The sequence below is a fragment of the Cololabis saira genome, chromosome 14 (assembly GCF_033807715.1).
Source record: "Cololabis saira isolate AMF1-May2022 chromosome 14, fColSai1.1, whole genome shotgun sequence".
Lineage (NCBI taxonomy): Eukaryota > Metazoa > Chordata > Actinopteri > Beloniformes > Belonidae > Cololabis > Cololabis saira.
The window spans coordinates 6,735,569-6,758,157 of record NC_084600.1 but is presented as its reverse complement, the minus strand read 5'-3'; the positions used below and the strand labels follow the sequence as shown (position 1 = coordinate 6,758,157).

Genomic DNA, 22,589 nt, shown 5'->3' with positions numbered 1-22,589 from the left:
ATGTTTTGGTGACGGCGGAAGGAGCTGTCGTCTCGCTCGAGAAGGACGATTTCTCAGCGAAAGCGACGCCAATTTCAACGACAAATGTAACTCTCCCACACAAATACAAGATGGGAACCCCGCTGAGACGCTTTGTGGGCTCTAAAACGCCCCTGGTGCTGTGGTCCTGGGCGCTGCTGGCCGGCGGCGGCCGCGGCGACAGCAGCAGCCTGGACAACACGGAGAGGATGGCGGAGGAGAGTCACCGGCAGGACAGCGCCAACCTGCTCATCTTCATCACGCTGCTCACGCTCACCATCCTCACCATCTGGCTGTTCAAGCACCGCCGGGTCCGCTTCCTGCACGAGACGGGGCTGGCCATGATTTACGGTGAGGTGCTGCCCTAGCTGTCGCTCAGCCGCTTAAACTCCTTAAACTCCACCGGTAAGCCACTTACACCGGTGAAGGCTGATTCATGGTCCCGCGTCACACCGACGCAGAGCCTACGGCGTAGGTATTGCGCGTCGCCGCGTACTCTACGCCGTCTTTTTAACGCAGAACCATAAACCAGGCTTCACGTTCACGTGGCAGGTGACAGGTGATCACATGCTGGGGATTATCACTGTTTTGATTGTTGTGCTGTTAAAACAGGAACTAATAGGACAGCCTTTCTTGCTGCAAAAATGACAAAATAATCAAATCAAATCAAATCAAACTTTATTTATAAAGCAGCTTTCATATATAAAATGCAAAACAAAGTGCTTTACATAAAACAAATACACATAAAACGTATTAATGCCCTACCCCCCTCCCCGCACACACACACACACACACACAGACAGACACAAGCACACCACCATTCACCCGAGTTACACACACAGACACACAAGGAGTCCACACCACAGCGGTGAAGCCGTGGTGCAGAGCTCCACAACCATCCTGGACGACCCCCAGGACGACCCCCTGCAGGCCAGAGTCACTCCCAGCATGGAGGCTCCCCATGAGGAAACACTGGAGATAAAAGCTACAAGAGAGCAGGAGAAGATACACTAAAAGAGTTTAAAAAGTATAACATAACATCAAATCCTAAAAGTATGTCTAGAAAGCAAGACATAAAAAACATAAAAGAATAAGACAATAGAATGTATAAAATAAACCATAAATAACGACTAATACATTTAGATATAACATTGAGATAAAACAATGAAAATAAAATATGATAAAACAGGATAAACTAAAGATTAATATAAAACAGAGTAGTAAGATCTTATAAAAATAGGGGTGAGCATCAAAAATTTAAAAGAGTTAAATGAGTCAGTTAAAAGCCTGATTAAAGAGATGGGTCATGAGCCTCTTTTTAAAAACATCAACAGTCTCATCAACAACGGACTGATAATATTGACTCAAAAATACAAACAAATGTTGGTTAAATAGTAGTAAAAGATAAAGATCTTTGCCAAATTTTCTAGATTTTTTTTGCCAAATTGAGTATTTTAGTCGAATATGTAAAGTCTGCCACTTGCTCCATACCATGTGATCATGGTCGTGAGTTAAAATAAATAAATGATTGATTGATTTATTGATAAAGTTGAAAGTGTAAAACCAGGAGGCCAAGTCTACTTGAAGACTTTGCTTCTGAATGTGGGTTATTGCCTCAATTTACAATTAAATATTAACAGTCTGTGTGTAAAGGATGTTTTCAAGCTTTGATCACACCAGTTAATATTTTATTAAACAACTTACTCACATTACAGTTAGTGCAAATTATAGGACCTCTTTAGAAATGTTTTAGCCGCTAACCAAACAAAGGAGCCTTTACTTCCAACCAATGCTGGTTTAGTGTGTCCTGAATCTTGGTGTATTGCTGTGGTACAGTGGGTTGAGGAGATTCCCCGCCAGCTAAAAGGTCACTGGCTTGATCCCTAGCCGTGTTGTGTGCCAAGGACACTCAATGTCACATTGCCTGTCCAAGGTCTGCGTATACAGGACTGTCTCAGAAAATTAGAATATTGTGATTTTCTGTAATGCAATTATAAAAACAAAAATATCATACATTCTGGATTCATTACAAATCAACTGAAATATTGCAAGCCTTTTATTATTTTAATATTGCTGATTATGGCTTACATTAAGAAAACTCAAATATCCTATCTCAAAAAATTTTAATATTCTGGGAATCTTAAGCTGTAAGCCATAATCAGCAATATTAAAATAATAAAAGGCTTGCAATATTTCAGTTGATTTGTAATGAATCCAGAATGTATGACATTTTAGTTTTTTTAATTGCATTACAAAAAATAAAGAACTTTATCACAATATTCTAATTTTCTGAGACAGTCCTGTATGTACATGGTTATGCCAAGAAAGGCATTTGATGCCAATTTAATAAGCAGAAAACAATTATCCAATGTGGTGACCCACAAAAGTTTGCTTTAGGGTTTGCAGGCTTGTGTCACATGATGTGAAGTTGTTATAAATTAATACAAAGTTACATGATGTGAAACAGGTGTGGTAAATGGCATTGCATACATCGTTGACTAGTCTGTAATAATAGACTATGTGTCCATAAGTAAATTATTTATGGCAATACGTTATGCATTCCTCTGTTGTAAGTCACTTTAGAGGCAAGGGTCTGCTATATGTAATATAATGTAATTTCTTAGTTTTTAGGGATGGAGGGGATGATTTGTTTGCCCAGGCTGCTGATTGTTCTGTTCTTTTCTTTTCAAGGCCTATTAGTGGGTGTCATTCTGCGGTTTGGCATCCATGTTCCCCAAACCATGAGCAATGTCACGCTCAGCTGCGCTGTCAATGCCAGTCCAGCCACGCTGCTGCTCAACGTCAGCGGGCGGTTTTACGAGTACACCCTGAAGGGAGAGGTCAACCGAGGCAGAGGCCATCAAGTCCAAGACGATGAAATGCTGCGGAAGGCAAGCGGATAATCAGATGGAGGGCTGAGGGGATGGATGTGGTTGCTTTTAGTCCTCTACTCAATTATTATACTAGTTATTCATAGGAGCAATATGATATTATTGTTGTCATGGTGTTTATAAGTGTTTTTTTATAAAAATATGATATGTTTGGGTCAAAGCAGACTGTGATAAACCTCAACAAGCCTTGTTACATTGCATACACAAATGGAAACTATTCAATTAGCTGTAATTCTCACTTAAAACTTGCTGCTGTCTGCAGGTGACCTTTGATCCAGAGGTGTTTTTCAACATTTTGCTGCCTCCCATAATCTTCCATGCAGGTTACAGTCTGAAAAGGGTAAGAAAGTCAAGAAAGATGTTCTGATGATCATATTTCTTACATATGTCAATTACACAATGCTATTTAAACATATGGGCAATTTTTTTCTAAAGAATTTTGCCTTTTACCACGATAATCGGTGTCAGTATTTTTCATGTAAATTTCATGTGCTGGTGCAGTGTTTTTCTTTTGCCCTGTTTTAATAAACCCTTTACCTTCCTCTGGTTCAGAGGCATTTTTTCAGAAACATTGGCTCCATCTTGGCCTATGCATTCGTGGGAACAGTTGTATCCTGCTTTGTCATTGGGTAAGTCTGTCTGTAATTTCTGACATTTCCTGGGGGATTTATTCTCCACCGTACCTGTTAGCCTGTGACATACACGAGCAGATTGAAGCCAGTTTGTTGAACGTCTTGTCCACTCTTGTGTTTCTTCTCAGGCTCATCATGTATGGTTTTGTGTCATTCATGAAAGTCGTGGGTCAGCTAGGTGATGATTTTTACTTTACTGACTGCCTCTTCTTTGGTGCCATCATCTCAGCAACAGATCCAGGTAGGAAATACCTTGAGAAGTTTGAGCCCCATTTATAATATTTAAAAGAGGCAGGAGCTGAATTTCCTTTAGTAGAGATCAGTGCACACTTGGTTTTCAGAATCATATTTTTGCTTGGATATTTGTAGTCTCTCTGAAAGCTGTTTGCAGAAATGATTATCTCCCACTTTGACAGGCTTTTTTTTGTTTTTCATTTCCCATCTTTCTCAGTGACAATGCTGGCTATCTTCAACGAGTTAAAAGTAGATGTTGACCTGTATGCATTATTGTTTGGGGAGAGCGTTCTCAATGATGCTGTGGCCATCGTCCTTTCCTCGTAAGTATTCATGCACAATGCAGAAACAAGTGGCTTATGTAATTGCTGCTTGCCCTTACCAGACATCAATAAAAATTAAAGCCTTTATTTTACTTAAAGTAAACTGTCTTGGCAAAATCATTAAGTTCTGGTGCAGATTTTTTTCCCCGTATTTTTTCTTATACCTCCTGATAAGTTATACTTAAAGATCTTGTAGTAGAAGACTTTATTTTTTGAATCTGTGCTCTAATTTAGACTTTAAGATGAATGTTTGCACAGAGCAAGGACTCCCACTGCTGTCTAAAACCATTTTGTTGATTTAGTAAATGATATTTTCCCAATAAAGTAAAACAATGTATAAGTAACTCTTGAAAATGTTAGTTTTGAAAGTAGCGAAATGGAGTTGCCACAACAAACTCAGCTGTTTACATTGTGAACTGCACGTAAATGGAAACTGACCAGACTAACGTTGATCCCTGTCATTTCACTGCTTGCCTTCCTCCATCTGTCTGTCATTCACCACCTACCTGTACGTACGTATGTAGAGTTCTGCTCCGCTTGGAGAAGCAGGGTAGGAGGGTTGGAGCTGTCCCACCAGCAGGGGTGGACAGCCCACTCAGGCCTGACGGGCCTGAGGAATGGGTGGGAGAAAACCACACGGTTAATCCTCGGTGGGTGTGTGGGTTGCTACGGGGGACTGCGTGGATTTGCTTGTGTTGAAGTGTTAGAACCTCTCAGTTGATGCTGCAGAGCTTTCATTTAGATAAGTTAAACCTTGAATTGCATCCCGTTTGGATCACCAGTGCTCTCCCCTAAACCCTGCACCCCTTTGTAATTCCTTTCATGCATTATTTTCAGTTGTCTTGGCCTTATTTAGACCCTGCATATCATATGAAAAAAAGAAGTTATTTTTTAAACATTTTTATTAGTGTTTTGGTAATGTATCAAGGTATGCAAAAAAAAATCTACAAAAAAACAAATTGATAGATTCATTTATGCTTTTGCATGAAAGACTTCCTCCCTTTTTATGACGGTGTGTAGCAACTCATAATGTAATAACTTAAATGTAATAAAAGTTCATAATGTAATAATCGGCTCATAATGTAATAAAATCATGAGTGCATAACGTAATAACTTCTTTGTGCATAATGTAATAATGTAATAATTTATTACATTATGAGCCTTACTGGCGCCGCTCATTATGTAATAACAGCTCATAATGTAATAATAGCTCATATTGTGAGAAAACAGCTGCATTATCATAATTTTTACCTCTTTAGGGTGCAACTAAAGCAAACAGCATGGGTTTCAGAGCATAAGTAAAGTAAATTAGTGAAACCAAGTATTATTTAATAGTAATTGCATCCTCACATTTCATTATGGAAGATGTATAAAGTTGAGCCACTAGGTGGGACCCATGTTAGTTATTTTGGGCCTTTGCATGTGGCTTCTACGAGCCGTTCAGATTCTGCTCCCGCGATGTGTGAAACCACGCCCACAACTAACTCCGCCGGCCGGAGCTTCCGCCATTTTTTCGTAGCGATGTATCGCGTCATTCGGGCAGCCAATCAGCACAGAGCCTCATTATCATAGCCCCGCCCACTCAGAATCCTGCATAGATAATGAGGTTAGAGAATGGGAAGATAAAGACATGGTTGAGAGGCTGAATTTCTAATTTATTTAGCAAAAACAATCAAAAGCTTGTTTTTAAGACATTCAAGGCGTGTTTAAATATTAGATGCCATAATAGGTCCCCTTTAAATGTGTTTTTATTGTAGAAGTTATTGTGTCCTGCATTTATTGTAGCAATAGTAAACAAAGAAAATGCTCTTTTAAACTACATGAACTACAGCCCCCTCCTTCTTCCCTGATCCACCCTCTTGTCCTGCCAGCTTTTGAGTTGGTTACCGTAGCAACACCTATGTACAAATGATAGTCAAACACAAACACAGGATTCTGCCCATTAGTCCATTCTTGTTGTCAGTGTGTGCTATAGTGTGACCTTTATACCATGGACTTGACCTATAGGGGATGATGCGTTAAACAATTAGGCTTCTCTTCCTGTTAATGTGGCCCTCCGCGTATTGGGGGCGGAGTTATATGGCATCTAAGTTGGCCAATGAGCAGTCACGTGTCGCAGAAATTGTGTGATCCTGCTGACAGACAGACACACACAGAGGTGAAAGCATTTCCTTCCAGCCCTGCAGGAATGGCAGAGGTAAAAATGATGATAATGCAACATTTTTCTCACAATATGAGCCATTATTACATTATGAGCTGTTATTACATTATTAGCGGCGCCAGTAAGGCTCATAATGTACGGTAATAAGTTATTACATTATTACATTATGCGCTCATGATTTTATTACATTATGAGCCGATTATTACATTGTGAACTTTTATTACATTTAAGTTATTACATTATGAGCTGTTATTACATTATGAGTTGTTACACGATGAGTCTCGTCTGCAGCTCATGTGGCATCAGTCCAGTCTTTAACTGGTTTGATTTGGATGCCTCAGAATCTATCTGACGTAATGTGAACTTGTTTGACATTCGGCACTTGTCCCTCCCTGAATGAATCTCAAAAACCTGCTTCCATTTTTCATGTTCATATATTTTTGTGCTCTACTTGCCCTTTAGCTCCATAGTGGCATATCAGCCTGCAGGTGACAACAGCCACAGCTTCGAGGCCATGGCCATGCTGAAATCCTTCGGCATCTTCCTGGGTGTCTTCAGTGGATCTTTTGCTCTTGGAGTGGCAACTGGAGTCATGACTGCTTTCATATCCTTTCTCCTGATGATTAAACCGTGAATATTGAACCATAACAGCCTAAACTGAACAGTGCTTGCTTATTGTTTCCTCATCTGTTGTGTTTCCACCTGCAAGCGGTCTCAATGAGCCACTTTTCTTCCTTAACGCTAGTTTCTCTCACCTGACCAAGTTTACTAAGCTGAGGGACTTTCCTTTGCTAGAGACGGCTCTGTTTTTCTTAATGTCGTGGAGCACCTTCCTGTTAGCCGAGGCCTGCGGCTTCACAGGTATCCGCTACCCAGACACGTGCATGCACTTAACTGTTTATTATGCTGTTGACATTTTAGACATTCAGCTTCAACACTTACTATAACCTTTATTCAAGCCCTTATTGTGACCTTTATTTGGTAGTTTTAGCTGAATTTGCAGCTTTCACAAAAAAATGCTGACAATGCTGACACTGACTTGTCTTTAATTTACCACGATGAGTCTCTTAAAACAGGGTGGACCTGTCTGCACAGTCCTCAATTTGCACCATTGCTGACATGCATAGTTCTTTGCCCATCCCAGAAAGACTGATAGTTTAGTTTAGTTTAGTTTATTTAGCACATACAATAAAAAATAACATCACACAAATAAGTGCAGTTAAAAGAAACTGTGCAGGGAGGAGCGAGCAGGCCAGTAGGCTTATGAGGAGCCCCCACCTAATAACATTTAACAATAAAGTTATGAGGATACAAAATCATAAAATAAAAATAAATAATACATCATAAAAATTGCATGCAGAACATGAATGAAAATAAAAAATTACTGTAGACCTATGATCACATGATCATGAAAATATGAATATTATGATGAACAAATGGCAACACAGAATATGAAGTACAAAAGAAACATTAACAGTGGGAAATATACATTGATATACAATGATACATTTATGCTAGATTTGTAACCCCCCAAAACAATCTTGTTATACTTGTTTATGCAACTAATTATCCATCTGTTCATTGTCACACAGAGGACAATAATGTTGTACATTCATGGACACATTTTTCTGGTTCAGTGTGTCCTGGGTACAATGAAATCTATTGTCAATTTTAAGTAAATAAGTATTTTTTTATTCAGTGACGATTGTGGATTTTTCTTTCCCTAATGTAAGGATACCAAGTCTGTTTTCCAATGACGATGAATGGAGATGAGCCTGTTGTTTTCTTGTTTTGACAGGAGTGGTGGCGGTGCTGTTCTGTGGCATCACTCAAGCTCACTACACCTACAACAACCTCTCCCCTGAGTCTCAAGAAAGGACCAAACAGGTGACAAACAGCCTCGTACACAAGTTTTCTTCTCCTTTCTCCGCAGCTGTCGTTCCAAAATGTAGTATATTCTATCCAGACGAAGACAACGACTAATATTTTAACGGATGCTTTAAAAGTGCAGAGTGCTGTTCTTGGGAACATAAGAGAAGAGCAGGATTAGATCAATGAACTGCTGAGAGAAATACTCAGAAAAGATAGTGTTTGAAATTACCCTGCAGAGGGTTCTCAGAAATCAGGAAAGAGATCTCCGTCGTGGTGTGAGAGCTGACGGAGCTCGTGACAGCGTTATCCAAACATCTCTTATCTGGTACTGCTGAGCATTTACAGGACAGTCTCAGAAAATTAGAATATTGTGATAAAGTTCTTTATTTTCTGTAATGCAATTTAAAAAAAACAAAAATGTCATACATTCTGGATTCATTACAAATCAACTGAAATATTGCAAGCCTTTTATTATTTTAATATTGCTGATTATGGCTTACAGTTTAAGATTAAGATTCTCAGAATATTCTAATTTTTTGAGATAGGATATTTGAGTTTTCTTAAGCTGTAAGCCATGATCAGCAATATTAAAATAATAAAAGGCTTGCAATATTTCAGTTGATTTGTAATGAATCCAGAATGTATGACATTTTTGCATTACAGAAAATAAAGGACTTTATCACAATATTCTAATTTTCTGAGACAGTCCTGTAGGTTTGTAAAAGCACTGACGACTAAAAGCCTGCGGAGGCCGAGTCACCATAACCAAAGACCATCATCACAGCTTATGAGCTTATGATTTTAGATTTTATGACGGGGCACGAGGTTGTTGAACAGGAGTTTATTACTTAACTGTGTTTCTGGTTACAGAGAATCTGAAACAGAAGAAATAAGTACTACATGTGTTACTTAGGAACCAGTAAAGTTGAGGAACAAACTTTGATTTTGAAGATTTTATTTCAAACATGCATGATAAAAAAAAAAAAAAAGAGTATAAAAAAAGTAAAAAAACTGAAAATATATATACATACATAATTACATACGTACGTACATATATATATAATGTATGTGTGTACGTACAGCACTTCATATAATAGTTCACGGATCCACCAACATGCTCGAAACGGAGTAGGAATGAAGTAACCACTTATCGAGTCCTACCCTTGAATTTTACATCCATTCTTACATATAACAAGACGAGTTTCAGTTTTCAGTTCAGTTTTACTTTTATATATCAATTAAGCCATAATGGGTAGGATATGAGAAGTGTCTCTGTCACGTGATGGTGCATGGCACCACACTGACACCTGACACCGACCACAGACCGGGGTGTTGACAGTGTTCTTCTCTCTGCTTGACTTTCCATCAGCTGTTCGAGCTGCTGAACTTCCTGGCAGAAAACTTCATCTTCTCCTACATGGGTCTGACCCTCTTCTCCTTCCAGTCGCATGTTTTCAACCCGTTGTTCATCATTGGAGCTTTTGTATCCTTTCTTGGTGCATCACAAAAAGAAGTCAAGGCATTTCTACAGATCTGTAGACATAGAACTAAGTTTCACATAACCCTTGTTGTTTTTCAATGAAGCATTTATTTTGAGTCAGATGTAGCCCATGGTTTTCATAAAATATTCTCATATCCTGATGCTACTACCATGCTATCGCCAGCACCGTTTTAATGATTGCTATTTTTCAACCTGCCTACTGAAGCCAAGAAAAACAGTACAAGCAAATACAAATTCGAGAGAAGATTTTCAAGAGAGATTAGTCGGCCACGAGAGGGAGTTTCCAAACAGTCATCAACCTACAATTACGTTCCATTCCAGTGTGCCTGCACTGTGCTCTTGTTTCAGCCCGTTGTGTCCTTGACCGTGAGCTGCTGTAGGTGGCAGTGTTTCTGGGCAGAGCTGCAAACATCTACCCTTTGTCCTTCCTCCTCAACCTGGGCCGCAAAAACAAGATCAGATCCAACTTTCAGCACGTTATGATGTTTGCAGGTATGTACAGTGGGAAACATGTGGAGCACTTACTGGTTTCTGGAGCTGGGATTTCATCAGTGAGTATCCCACGACTCACCTGAGTGCTGGTCCTGGTTTAATGACGTGTTACCCCCTAGCCTGTAGTTTCACTACCAAAGAGAGAAAAAGCCCAGATGAAGTGCAGACGAGCTTGTCTTGGCCAACAACACCGCTAGAGGCAGTTTCATTATGAATCACACTGCAACGCCACATGGCTTTCACTGGAATCCAACTATAATTTGTTAAAAATTGTGGACTAGTAGTCAACTTTACTGAAACTACACACACAAAAAAAAAAAAAGAAAGTTGAATTTTTTTTGCAGAACATTTTGAATATGCTCTTTTTGAATACCCCAAACTGTAAATGAAAGCCGACTGAATCACCCACGAATCTCTTAAAGTCTATATTTATTCTATTCAGCAGTGCAGGACAGAATATCAGATATCAGATCAGCCGCGGGTCCTTAAAAAGTCCTGAATCTCAATCTTAATTTTTAAATCTTAATATTAGAGGGAATTTATCCAGTCATTATTAAAAACGTTTTCTTACACTTTGAAAAGGGAAAAGTTTGGTCTGAAAAATATAGGACGGGGTGGGTTGATCAAATTTGGGCTGCTTTTCCTGGTTTTTACTAAATATGTAGGAGAAATTATTAACAAAAAAAAATCACCATTAGGGCAGAGAAAAGTAGAAACGTTCACAATAAACTCACTGATATTTTATTTGCTTTATTTTAATCTGCTAAATTTAATTGTAGCCTTTGTTTGGACAGTTTGAACATAGAGAATGTGTGATTCGGGCTGTTTTTTAATTATTTCTGCGGGTTTTCATTTTCATTTTTGCATTTGGGCTGGAACCTGTCAGATCTGGCAACCTCGACCTCAGCACTGGACTTTTTGGTCTTAAGTTTTGTTTGAAAATGGTATTTAAAAGTCTTAAATTTAACTTGGTCAATCCTGTAGACACCCTGAATATACTACACACACTTGAGTGGTCACTACAGCCATGTGCTGCGTACAAGTACACACTCATCCTCCCAGCTGATCTCTCCTCCCTCCAGGTCTGCGTGGGGCCATAGCGTTTGCTCTTTCCATCAGAGACACAGCAACGTACGCCCGTCAGATGATGTTCTCCACCACCCTCCTGATAGTTTTCTTCACCGTCTCGGTGTGTGGAGGGGGGACGATGCCCATGCTGTCCTTCATGCACATCCCGTAAGGCCCAGCGTCTCCTCACGTCTGCATTTCTGTTGATTTCATGCCCTCCATCTTCAGAGTTAACCCTGACTACGTGCTCTTTTTTTCAGGGTGGGCGTGGACTCTGATCAGGAACACTCTGTAAGTGATTTGTGCAAATTGAGTTCACTTATTTCATTTTGTCTTGAGTGGAAAAATAAGAGTGGCGAGTTTTAATAAATGCCAGCTTCCTGCTGAACAGAGCTCGGCCGTGCAGGACGGCTCGGTGCCGCGGAGCAACAAACACGAGAGTGCCTGGCCCTTCCGGATGTGGTACATCTTCGACCACAAGTATCCTTTCACTCATTACCTTCTGAAGCAGCGTCATCTGTGCTGTGCATGCTGGGAACACAAGGGGACGCTCTTTCCACACTTCACAACCTTTATTTTCATGTTTATGTTCCCCATTGTTATATTTCTTTTCACTTACACAAGCTTTTCATTATACAGGACTGTCTCAGAAAATTAGAATATTGTGATAAAGTCCTTTATTTTCTGTAATGCAAAAATGTCATACATTCTGGATTCATTACAAATCAACTGAAATATTGCAAGCCTTTTATTATTTTAATATTGCTGATCATGGCTTACAGTTTAAGAAAACTCAAATATCCTATCTCAAAAAATTAGAATATTCTGGGAATCTTAATCTTAAGATGTAAACCATAATCAGCAATATTATTATTATTATAATATATATAATATTATATTTTAGTTTTTTTAATTGCATTACAGAAAATAAAGGACTTTATCACAATATTCTAATTTTCTGAGACAGTCCTGTAGTTTATGTAAATGGCTTTTACAGACTTGGGAATACAATATTATAACACAACTGTTGAACTGAATGTGAGTGTTTTTAACCCATTAAGTCCTTGACAGAAGCGTGTTCTCCAGTTATCTGAAGCCCCTGCTGACCCACAGTGGCCCCCCCCTCACAGCCACCCTGCCGGCTTGTTGTGGCCCGCTGGCCCGATGCCTCACCAGCCCACAGGCCTACGAGGTCTGGACATAACTGGCTTTATTAAAGTTCAAGTACGAGTGGGTTGAATGCTTGTGTCGGGGAACTAACCTAAAGTATACAGATACCTGAAGCTCAGTTACTAGTTTAGATTCTCTTGGTGTTGGTTAGGACTCTTAATGTGACAGGCCAAGAGTGATGGTCTCACTCTCCGGTTTTAACTTCCTTTATGACCGGCTGGAGCGCCGGCGCTCCCGTTTGCATAGATTTATGTACAATCACAACTGAGTATGTGTATGTTACACAGGAAAAGTTTCACTTACATATCCTGCATTTAGTGTCCCAGCATAGAGCTCTGTTTTAATCCATTAAATCATTTGGAGATTCACATAATAATCCAGTAAAATTGTGCACACGGAGTGGGTTATTTCTAGATCCGGTACGTGTTCACAGCTCGTCCTACGTTGACACACACTGTACATATTCACGCTGTCAGAGTGTCATCAGGTCCATTACTCAGGAAAGATTACTCAGTGACAACCTACACACACCATACACTCACTACACACTCCCTACACACACCATACACTCACTGCACACTCACTACACTCACTACACACTCACTACACACTCACTACACACACCATACACTCACTACACACACCATACACTCACTACACACACCATACACTCACTACACACACCATACACTCACCATACACTCACTACACACTCACTACACACACCATACACTCACTACACACACCATACACTCACTACACACACCATACACTCACCATACACTCACTACACACACCATACACTCACCATACACTCACTACACACTCACTACACACTCACTACACACACTACACACTCACTACACACTCACTACACACACCATACACTCACTACACACTCACTACACTCACTACACACTCACTACACACACTACACACTCACTACACACTCACTACACACTCACTACACTCACTACACACTCCCTACACACACCATACACTCACTGCACACTCACTACACTCACTACACACTCACTACACACTCACTACACACACCATACACTCACTACACACACCATACACTCACTACACACACCATACACTCACCATACACTCACTACACACTCACTACACACACCATACACTCACTACACACACCATACACTCACTACACACACCATACACTCACCATACACTCACTACACACTCACTACACACTCACTACACACACCATACACTCACTACACACTCACTACACTCACTACACACTCACTACACTCACTACACACACCATACACTCACCATACACTCACTACACACTCACTACACTCACTACACACACTACACACTCACTACACACTCACTACACACACTACACACTCACTACACACTCACTACACTCACTACACACTCACTACACACACTACACACTCACTACACACTCACTACACACTCACTACACACTCACTACACACACTACACACTCACTACACACTCACTACACACTCACTACACACTCACTACACACACTACACACTCACTACACACTCACTACACACACTACACACTCACTACACACACTACACACTCACTACACACTCACTACACACACTACACACTCACTACACACTCACTACACACACCATACACTCACTACACACTCACTACACTCACTACACACTCACTACACACTCACTACACACACCATACACTCACTACACACTCACTACACTCACTACACACTCACTACACACACCACACACACACACACACACACACACACACACACACACACATGGATCCACTAAAGAAACGGTTTACCGTGAGCGAAGCCGAGGCCAGCGCCGGACGAAGACACGATATCTAAACGCGATATATAAAATGATTTATCTCCAGTATGAATTCATTCCAGATAAATGTCCTGTGGTCTGAAAAGCTTCTGTGTTACTTTTTTCCATTGACAATTCTGAGGGATCTAGCTGTGGGATTTCTGCATTTAGAAAAATATGTGTAAAATTAAAACAATTTACATTTTTTTGGTAGTTATTTGAACTTTTTAGCCATTTATTTAGTTAGTATGGACTTGTAACATACAGATTATTAAAGATTGGCTTATATGGGTTGTTTTGATGCATAGCAAATAAAAATACTCCATAAAATGGCAGTATAACATGCAGAAATGTAAAAATATGCTTAGGTGACTTGTTCTATGGTAGGTCATAAATGGTTAAGTGATGGTTTTTATTGCAGTTGTCTTCCCCAAAGTCATCTTTTCATTTTACAACCTTGTCCCTTTTTTTTTCCTTTCCCTTTTTCCCTGATCAGAATGAAGGGCCGCTCCACGACGACGACTCGGACTTCACCATGAACGACGCCAACGTGAGCTCCATGTACTCCGACGTCACCGTCAGCACGGACGCGTCGGGGTCTCGCACCGTCAACCCCAAACGCTCGTCCATGGGCCTGTTCAACGAGGGCCTGGACCCCGACCTGGGCCTGGCGGAGCACGACGTCCCGATCCGCGGCACGCGCCTCGTCCTGCCCATGGACGACCCGGCGGAGCCGCCGACCACCGTCACGCTGCCGCCGCCGCCCTCCCCGCCGCGCTCCGACCCCCGCAGGCACAGACTGTGAGACCGGGAGAAGGTTCACCTTCCTGGTCGTGGTTTGTTGTTTTAGCCTCAAAAAAACAAAAAAAAAAATCACAAAATGATCAACAGTGATTTCACAGGAAAAATGAATCGGCTAAATTTTTCTCCAAATGAAACCGCTGTCATGGCGACGGGGCCAACTTTGCTCTCATGTTACTCGTAAGAATCGCCGCTGTTTAAGAGCTTTTACACTACATTTGGCAAACTAATCTCACTGTTGCAGGAACTGTGATTTGAGCTGAATCCATCCGTTTGCCTTCCTTTCTAAGTTCTCTGGTGGAAAGCGTTTAAAGGGTTAAGGTTGTGATGAGCACATGAACAAAGGGAAACACATCTGGGACTGAAGCGGTACAAATACTGGTACAAATACTGGTACAAATACTGGTACAAATACTGGGCAGCACTGGAGCCCCGACTGGTCCACAGTTCTGCACGGCCCGCTTTATCTTAACTACTGATTTATTTATTTAACAAAAATGTTGCTTCTGTCATGATTTGTTTTATTATTTATTTATTGTGTTGTCGTGTGGAACGCTGCTTTTACATCCCATTCCCCCCATACGGTACGACCTCACGGCGGAGGGGATATTCTAACTGTAGCAGACGTTTACTGGGACATCAGTTCCCCTGGTCCCGTTTTTCTCTTCCCCGTCGTATTCGTTCGCTTCGGCCGATACGGCCAAACTTGATATCTGTATTAGGGCTAATGTTTGTTTCTGGGTTTTTTCTGCCACCACATGGTTGCAATTTCTGCAAAAACAAACAGGAGTAACTCCTCTGTTTTTTTTTGTGATGTTTTTGTCCTGAGAGATAAACGGGCTGGCTGAACTGTTTTGAACACAAGTGCCTGTTCAGACGCTCGTTAACTAATGCAGATTTGTACATGGTTTGATTTGCTGATGTTCTTTATGGGGATCTTTTTGTTTTTATATGCTGTTACTATTTAATTGATGTCCAGTCCCCCCAGTATAATCACCTGTAGCTTTCCTGTTAGAGCATTAAATGGTGGAAATCCTACAAGAATAGAAAACCAAAACATGCTTACGTTAATAATCAACAAAACAACTTTTTTTTAAGGTATAATTTTTTCTTAGTATTAAGCAAAATTAATTATTTAAAAAGAAAAAATGCAGCAATTTGAAATACTTGGGAGCTAAATTTGAATCTGTTAGCGAGCAGGTACTAGTGCGTAGGAGGATGTCTGACTTTTTACTGAGGGTATTTTGCACTATTTTATTTGTTTTAACAGAGCATGGTGGTTCTGCTCTGAAACGTCTCAGAAACAACGAGACCCTTCACCTCTTTTTTTAGCTGACCTGTTTAGTACTGTATGGGTGATTTATGTATTTAATGGAAGTCAATTCCTTCTCTAAATTATAATATAAAAATGTTATTTTGTCAAGCTGCGCATGTTCCTTTAATCAACAAGCAGTATTTCCGCTTGATGTATGAGACTGTGCGTATTCTCCCGGAGATCTCTACCTTCTGCTCTTCAGTCCTTGAACCTTAAAATACTTTCATCTAGGTTAGGCTTTTGAAGGAAAAAAAAGAAGCATATATAACTACATCTAAAATGTGAAAATGTTTAATGTTTCTGCGTTTGTGGAAACTATTTGTGAGAAACGCACCTGCATAGGTTATAGATGAATGTCTTTAAAATATGGGATTCTGGAAAACGACTCGTCTGGAGTTTACGAGCTTTGTGTCGCCTTGTTGACATTTTGTATGTGTACTAAGAAGATACATTAAAAACATCTTTTCAAATGGATGCAGAGTGTTTGCAAACACAACAACATAAAGCAGCTCTGCTTCATGCACACAGGGATTCACAAAGTCATGTTTACATGAAGTACATCTTTCCAAATCTCAACCGTTCTGTAGTTGCGTGCATGTGCATAAACTGGATTTCCCTTTTTAGCCATGGATGTCGACACTTCCATCCTTAGCAATTTGCATAAAACTTGTTTGTGCCACAACTAAATAAACATGAAGATCATAGCAACATCCAAAAAAGAAGCACAGATTTACCAACTGAAATCATAAATAAAAATCAGTTCCTGTGCAGGAAAAGGAGCACAGGGGTTGACTGAACAGTTTACGGATGAATCTACAGCCTGAATCTACAGATTAAATAAAGCAAGGTCTTCCAGATGTTTGGAACAACACGCCTACACTCTTAGCCCACTTTAGTTTTCACACAAGCTGAAAATAAACATCTCCAGTTGTACCAGGTGTCTTGAAAGACTTTGCAGCTCAGTTGTATTTTACTGAAGGAGAGTGTGTGTGTGTGTGTGTGTGTGTGTGTGTGTGTGTGTGTGTGTGTGTGTGTGTGTGTGTGTGTGTGTGTGTGTGTGTGTGTGTGTGTGTGTGTGTGTGTGTGTGTGTGGGGAGGTAGGAGTGGGGGGGGGGGGGGGGGGGGGCATTTGCACTTGTTAAAGGGTTTGTATCAGACAGGTCTAAATATCTTCTGAGCTCATTCAAATCCTCTGGGGCAAACTTGCAAACAACACTTACAGTTGTATGAAAAAGTTTGGGCACCCCTGATCATTTTTAAGATTTTTCCTTTATAAATCATTGGTTGTTGGGATCAGCAATTTCAGTTACATATATCATATGGCAGACAAACACAGTGCTATTTGAGAAGTGAAATGAAGATTATAGGATTTACAGAAAGTGTGCAATAATTACTTAAACAAAAGTAGGCAGGTGCATAAATTTAGGCACCCTTGTTGTTTTATTGATTTAAATACATTTAGCATTAATTATTGGAACACAACAGTTGTTTGTTCAATTCAATTCAATTAAATTTTATTTATATAGCGTCTAATACAACAGAGTTGTCTCTAGACGCTTTCCAGAGACCCATAGCCAGAACATGACCCCCGAGCAGTTATTACATAAACAATGGCAGGTAAAAACTCCCCTAGTGGGAAAAAAAACCTTAAGCCAAACAGTGGCAAGGAAAAACTCCCCTTTAGGAGGGAAGAAACCTTGAGCAGGACCAGGCTCATAAGGGGGGACCCTCCTGCCGAGGGCCAGACTGGTGGGTCAGGGACGGCAACAGCACAGCAGGCAGGTGGAAGCAGCAACGGGATGACCAGGGGTGGGGACCGCAGGCCAGCACGCAGCTCCCGAAGCTCCGGCCCAATCAGCAAGTCCCAGGTTGGGGTGCAGGGTCAGGGAAAGACTTGTGCTCCGTAATGCAAGCTACAAGCCACCCACGACCACCTGCAGGTTCCGGTGTCCGGCAAAGGATGCTGCAACATGGACAAAAGAGAGAAAAGGGAGGAGAAGGGGGGGCCAGCACAAGAAACTACAGGAGCGACTCTGACACACTAAAGTTTACACTACCTAGAGATTTACCAACACCAGCTAGAGGTTTACTAAACACTAACTATAGGCTTTACTAAACAGAAATGTTTTAAGTTTAGTTTTAAAGGTGGAGGTGGTGTCAGCTTCCTTAACCCAGATTGGAAGTTGGTTCCATAGTAGTGGTGCCTGATAGCAGAACGCCCGCCCTCCAAATCTACATTTAGATACTCTAGGAACTACGAGTAAACCTGCACTCTGAGAAGGGAGAGCTCTGACAGGAACATAAGGCACTATCAGGTCTTGCAAATAATGCGGAGCTAAGCCGTTTTGGGCTTTATACGCAAGTAATAAAATTTTAAATTGGATTCTGAATTTTACGGGTAACCAATGGAGCGACGCTAACACTGGAGAGACGTGGTCTCTCCTGCTAATTCCTGTCAGTACTCGTGCTGCTGCATTTTGGATCAGCTGGAGCCTATTCAGCAAATTACTTGGACATCCTGCTAACAACACATTACAGTAATCTAGTCTAGATGATACAAATGCATGAACTAGTTTTTCTGCATCACTCTGCGAGAGGATTTTCCTAATCTTTGCAATATTACGGAGATGGAAAAAGGCTATTTTACAAACCTGATTGACATATGGTTTAAACGACAAATCCTGATCGAAAATAACACCAAGGTTTCTCACAGTTGCACTGGAAGCCATCGCAACACCATCTAATCCCTTCCTAAAATGCTCTGGACCAAGAATGATAACCTCTGTTTTATCTGAATTTAGAAGCAGGAAATTTCTGGACATCCAGTCCTTGATGTCCCTAAGACATGCCTGAAGTTTAACTAACGGTTCTATTTCATCCGGCTTCATAGACAAGTAGAGCTGCGTATCATCAGCATAACAATGAAAGTGTATGCCGTGATTCTGGATTATACTTCCCAATGGCTGCATGTATAAACTGAACAAGATTGGCCCCTAGCACTGAACCCTGCGGAACACCATAACAGACCCTTGACTGTTCTGAAGAAACCTCATGTACATGAACAAACTGGAACCTGTCAGATAGATATGATTTAAACCAACGTAGAGCTGTCCCTTTAATCCCAACAACATGCTCTAACCTGTGCAGTAAAATGCCATGATCTATAGTGTCAAAAGCAGCACTGAGGTCCAGTAGAACCAGTATGGACACTAATCCCTTATCTGAGGCCATAAGGAGGTCATTCGTGACTCGAACCAGTGCTGTCTCTGTGCTATGATGCATTCTGAACCCTGACTGAACTTCAAACAGATCATTTCTATACAAATAGTCACATAACTGGCTTGAAACTGCCTTTTCCAGAATTTTAGACACAAATGGAAGGTTAGAAATTGGCCTATAATTAGCTAAGGTGTCTGGGTCAAGAGAAGGTTTTTTAAGTAAAGGTTTAATTACTGCGACTTTGAAAACCTGTGGTACATATCCTAAACTTAGGGATAGGTTAATTTGGTCCAGTATTGTCGTACCAATAAGAGAAAAAATATGTTTGAATAGTCGAGTCGGGATGGGGTCTAACATACATGTGGTTGACTTAGCTCTATTGACGAGTGAGGTCAGCTCAGGGATGTCTATAGGATCAAAACAGTTTAGAGTCAAGTCAGAGCCTAGGGAAGTCGCTAAAGCTGAAGAAACGCCCACAACCGGCTGGTTGATTTCTTCTCTAATTCTCGTGATTTTACTGTTAAAGAAGCTCATAAAGTCCTCACTACTGAGAGCTGCAGGAATGCACGGCTCCACAGAGTTGTGACTCTTTGTCAGCCTGGCTACAGTGCTGAACAGAAAACGTGGGTTACTTTTGTTATCCTCTATCAACGTTGAATAATAAGCTGTTCTGGCTTTGCGAATGGCTTTTTTATATACTATTAGAATATCTTTCCATTCACGATGAGAGTCTACAGACCTACAAGAGTACCACTTCCTTTCCATTTTACGCACGTTTTGTTTCAACATGCGGATATCTGAATTATACCAGGGAGTTAAGCTCCTGTGGCTAGAAACCCTCCTTTTCAAAGGAGCAACTTCATCTAAAGCTGAATGCAACAAATCAGCAGTGTTACTAGCAAGGAAATCAACATCTGCAGAGGTAGAACCCAGGTCACTGGCCTCGACTACATCACTATTTCGCACTGTCGTAAGATAAGCAATGGCCTCCCTAAATTTAACAATAACTTCATCAGACAAACATCTGCTAAAATAATACCTCCTATTTTGCACTTCAACATCAACAAAATTAAATTCAAACGTTATTAAGTAATGTTCATTGACCCTTCACCTACATACACAGGTGAAGCCAATCATGACAAAGGCATTTAAGGTGGCCTGTTGTAAGTTGTTCACCTCTTTGCATCTTCTTTGAAGAGTGGCAACATGGGAGCCTCAAAACAACTGTCAAATGACCTGAAAACAAAGATTGTTCAACATCATGGTTTAGGGGAAGGACACAAAAAGCTAGCTCAGAGATTTCAGCTGTCAGTTTCCACTGTAAGGAACATAGTGAGTAAATGGAAGACCACAGGCACAGTTCTAGTTAAAGCCCGGAGTGGCAGGCCAAGAAAAATCTCAGATAGGCAGAGGCGAAGGATGGTGAGAGCAGTCCAAGTCAACACACAGACCAGCTCCAAAGACCTACAACATGATCTTGCTGCAGATGCACACTTTGCACAAGGAGATGCTGTCCATCCATCCATCCATTGTCCACCGCATTATCCGAGTCCGGGTCGCGGGGGCAGCAGTCGGAGCAGGGATCCCCAGACTTCCCTCTCCCCGGACACTTCCTCCAGCTCTTCCGGGGGGACTCCAAGGCGTTCCCAGGCCAGCCGAGTGACATAGTCACTCCAGCGTGTCCTGGGTCTTCCTCGGGGCCTCCTCCCGGTGGGACATGCCCGGAACACCTCACAAGGGAGGCGTCCAGGGGGCATCCTATACAGGTGCCCGAGCCACCTCAGCTGGCTCCTCTCGATGTGGAGGAGCAGCGGCTCTACTCTGAGCTCCTCCCGGGTGACAGAGCTCCTCACCCTATCTCTAAGGGAGCGCCCCGCCACCCTGCGGAGGAAACTCATTTCGGCCGCTTGTATCCGGGATCCCGTTCTTTCGGTCATGACCCAGAGTTCATGACCATAGGTGAGGGTGGGAACGTAGATCGACCGGTAAACCGAGAGCTTTGCCTTTCGGCTCAGCTCCCTCTTCACCACGACGGACCGATACAATGACCGCATTACTGCGGCCGCCGCACCGATCCGCCTGTCGATCTCGCGCTCCGTTCTCCCCTCACTCGTGAACAAGACCCCAAGATACTTAAACTCCTCCACCTGAGGCAGGAACTCTCCCCCGACCTGGAGGGTGCAAGCCACCTTTTTCCGGTCGAGAACCATGGCCTCAGACTTAGAGGTGCTGATTCTCATCCCAGCCGCTTCACACTCGGCTGCAAACCGCCCCAGTGCATGCTGAAGGTCCTGGCTCGAGGGAGCCAACAAGACCACATCATCTGCAAAAAGCAGAGATGAAATCAAGTGGCTCCCGAACCGTACCCCCTCCGGCCCCAGGCTGCGCCTAGAAATTCTGTCCATAAAAATAATGAACAGAACCGGTGACAAAGGGCAGCCCTGCCGGAGTCCAACACGCACCGGGAACAGGTCTGACTTACTGCCGGCAATGCGAACCAAGCTCCTGCTCCGGTCATACAGGGACCGTACAGCCCTCAGCAGAGGGCCTCCGACCCCATACTCTCGGAGAACCCCCCACAGGATGCCACGTGGGACACGGTCGAAAGCCTTCTCCAAGTCCACAAAACACATGTGGACTGGTTGGGCAAACTCCCATGCGCCCTCGAGCACCCTGCGGAGGGTGTAGAGCTGGTCCAGCGTTCCACGGCCAGGGCGAAAACCGCATTGTTCCTCTTGAATCCGAGGTTCGACTATTGGCCGAATTCTCCTCTCCAGCACCCTGGAATAGACTTTCCCCGGGAGGCTGAGGAGTGTGATTCCCCGGTAGTTGGAACACACCCTCCGGTCCCCCTTTTTGAAGAGAGGGACCACCACCCCGGTCTGCCAGTCCAGAGGCACTGTCCCCGACTGCCACGCGATGCTGCAGAGGCGTGTCAGCCACGACAGCCCCGCAACATCCAGAGACTTGAGGTACTCAGGGCGGATCTCATCCACCCCCGGTGCCTTGCCACTGAGGAGCTTCCGAACTACCTCAGTGACTTCAGCTTGGGTAATGAATGAA

At 42.1% G+C, this 22,589-nt stretch overlaps 1 protein-coding gene across 2 annotated transcripts; it reads left to right on the top strand.

Annotated features, from left to right (window-relative positions):
* Position 1: 1 nt before the first annotated feature.
* Positions 2–16,777, top strand: LOC133459499 (sodium/hydrogen exchanger 6-like). Of its 2 annotated transcripts, XM_061739483.1 has the most exons (17): positions 2–369; positions 2,710–2,909; positions 3,172–3,249; positions 3,462–3,538; positions 3,670–3,782; positions 3,993–4,098; positions 4,623–4,748; positions 6,722–6,863; positions 7,015–7,120; positions 8,058–8,146; positions 9,501–9,614; positions 10,013–10,124; positions 11,207–11,360; positions 11,453–11,483; positions 11,584–11,672; positions 12,279–12,384; positions 14,688–16,777. In XM_061739483.1, exons 1-17 carry the CDS (start codon positions 111–113, stop codon positions 14,994–14,996), a joined length of 2,211 nt encoding a protein of 736 aa, XP_061595467.1. In that variant the 5' UTR covers positions 2–110; the 3' UTR covers positions 14,997–16,777. The 2 variants fall into 2 exon arrangements, with proteins under 2 accessions (XP_061595467.1, XP_061595468.1); XM_061739484.1 differs by lacking the exon at positions 4,623–4,748.
* Positions 16,778–22,589: the final 5,812 nt, after the last annotated feature.

Bases quoted from the DNA above. Each gene is read 5' to 3' on its own strand.
- LOC133459499 (XM_061739483.1), top strand. From the start codon at position 111: ATGGGAACCCCGCTGAGACGCTTTGTGGGCTCTAAAACGCCCCTGGTG. The intron at 3,539-3,669 runs GTAAGTCTGTCT...GTTTCTTCTCAG, and splicing joins GTATCCTGCTTTGTCATTGG to GCTCATCATGTATGGTTTTG. The intron at 9,615-10,012 runs GTATCCTTTCTT...GAGCTGCTGTAG, and splicing joins TGTTCATCATTGGAGCTTTT to GTGGCAGTGTTTCTGGGCAG.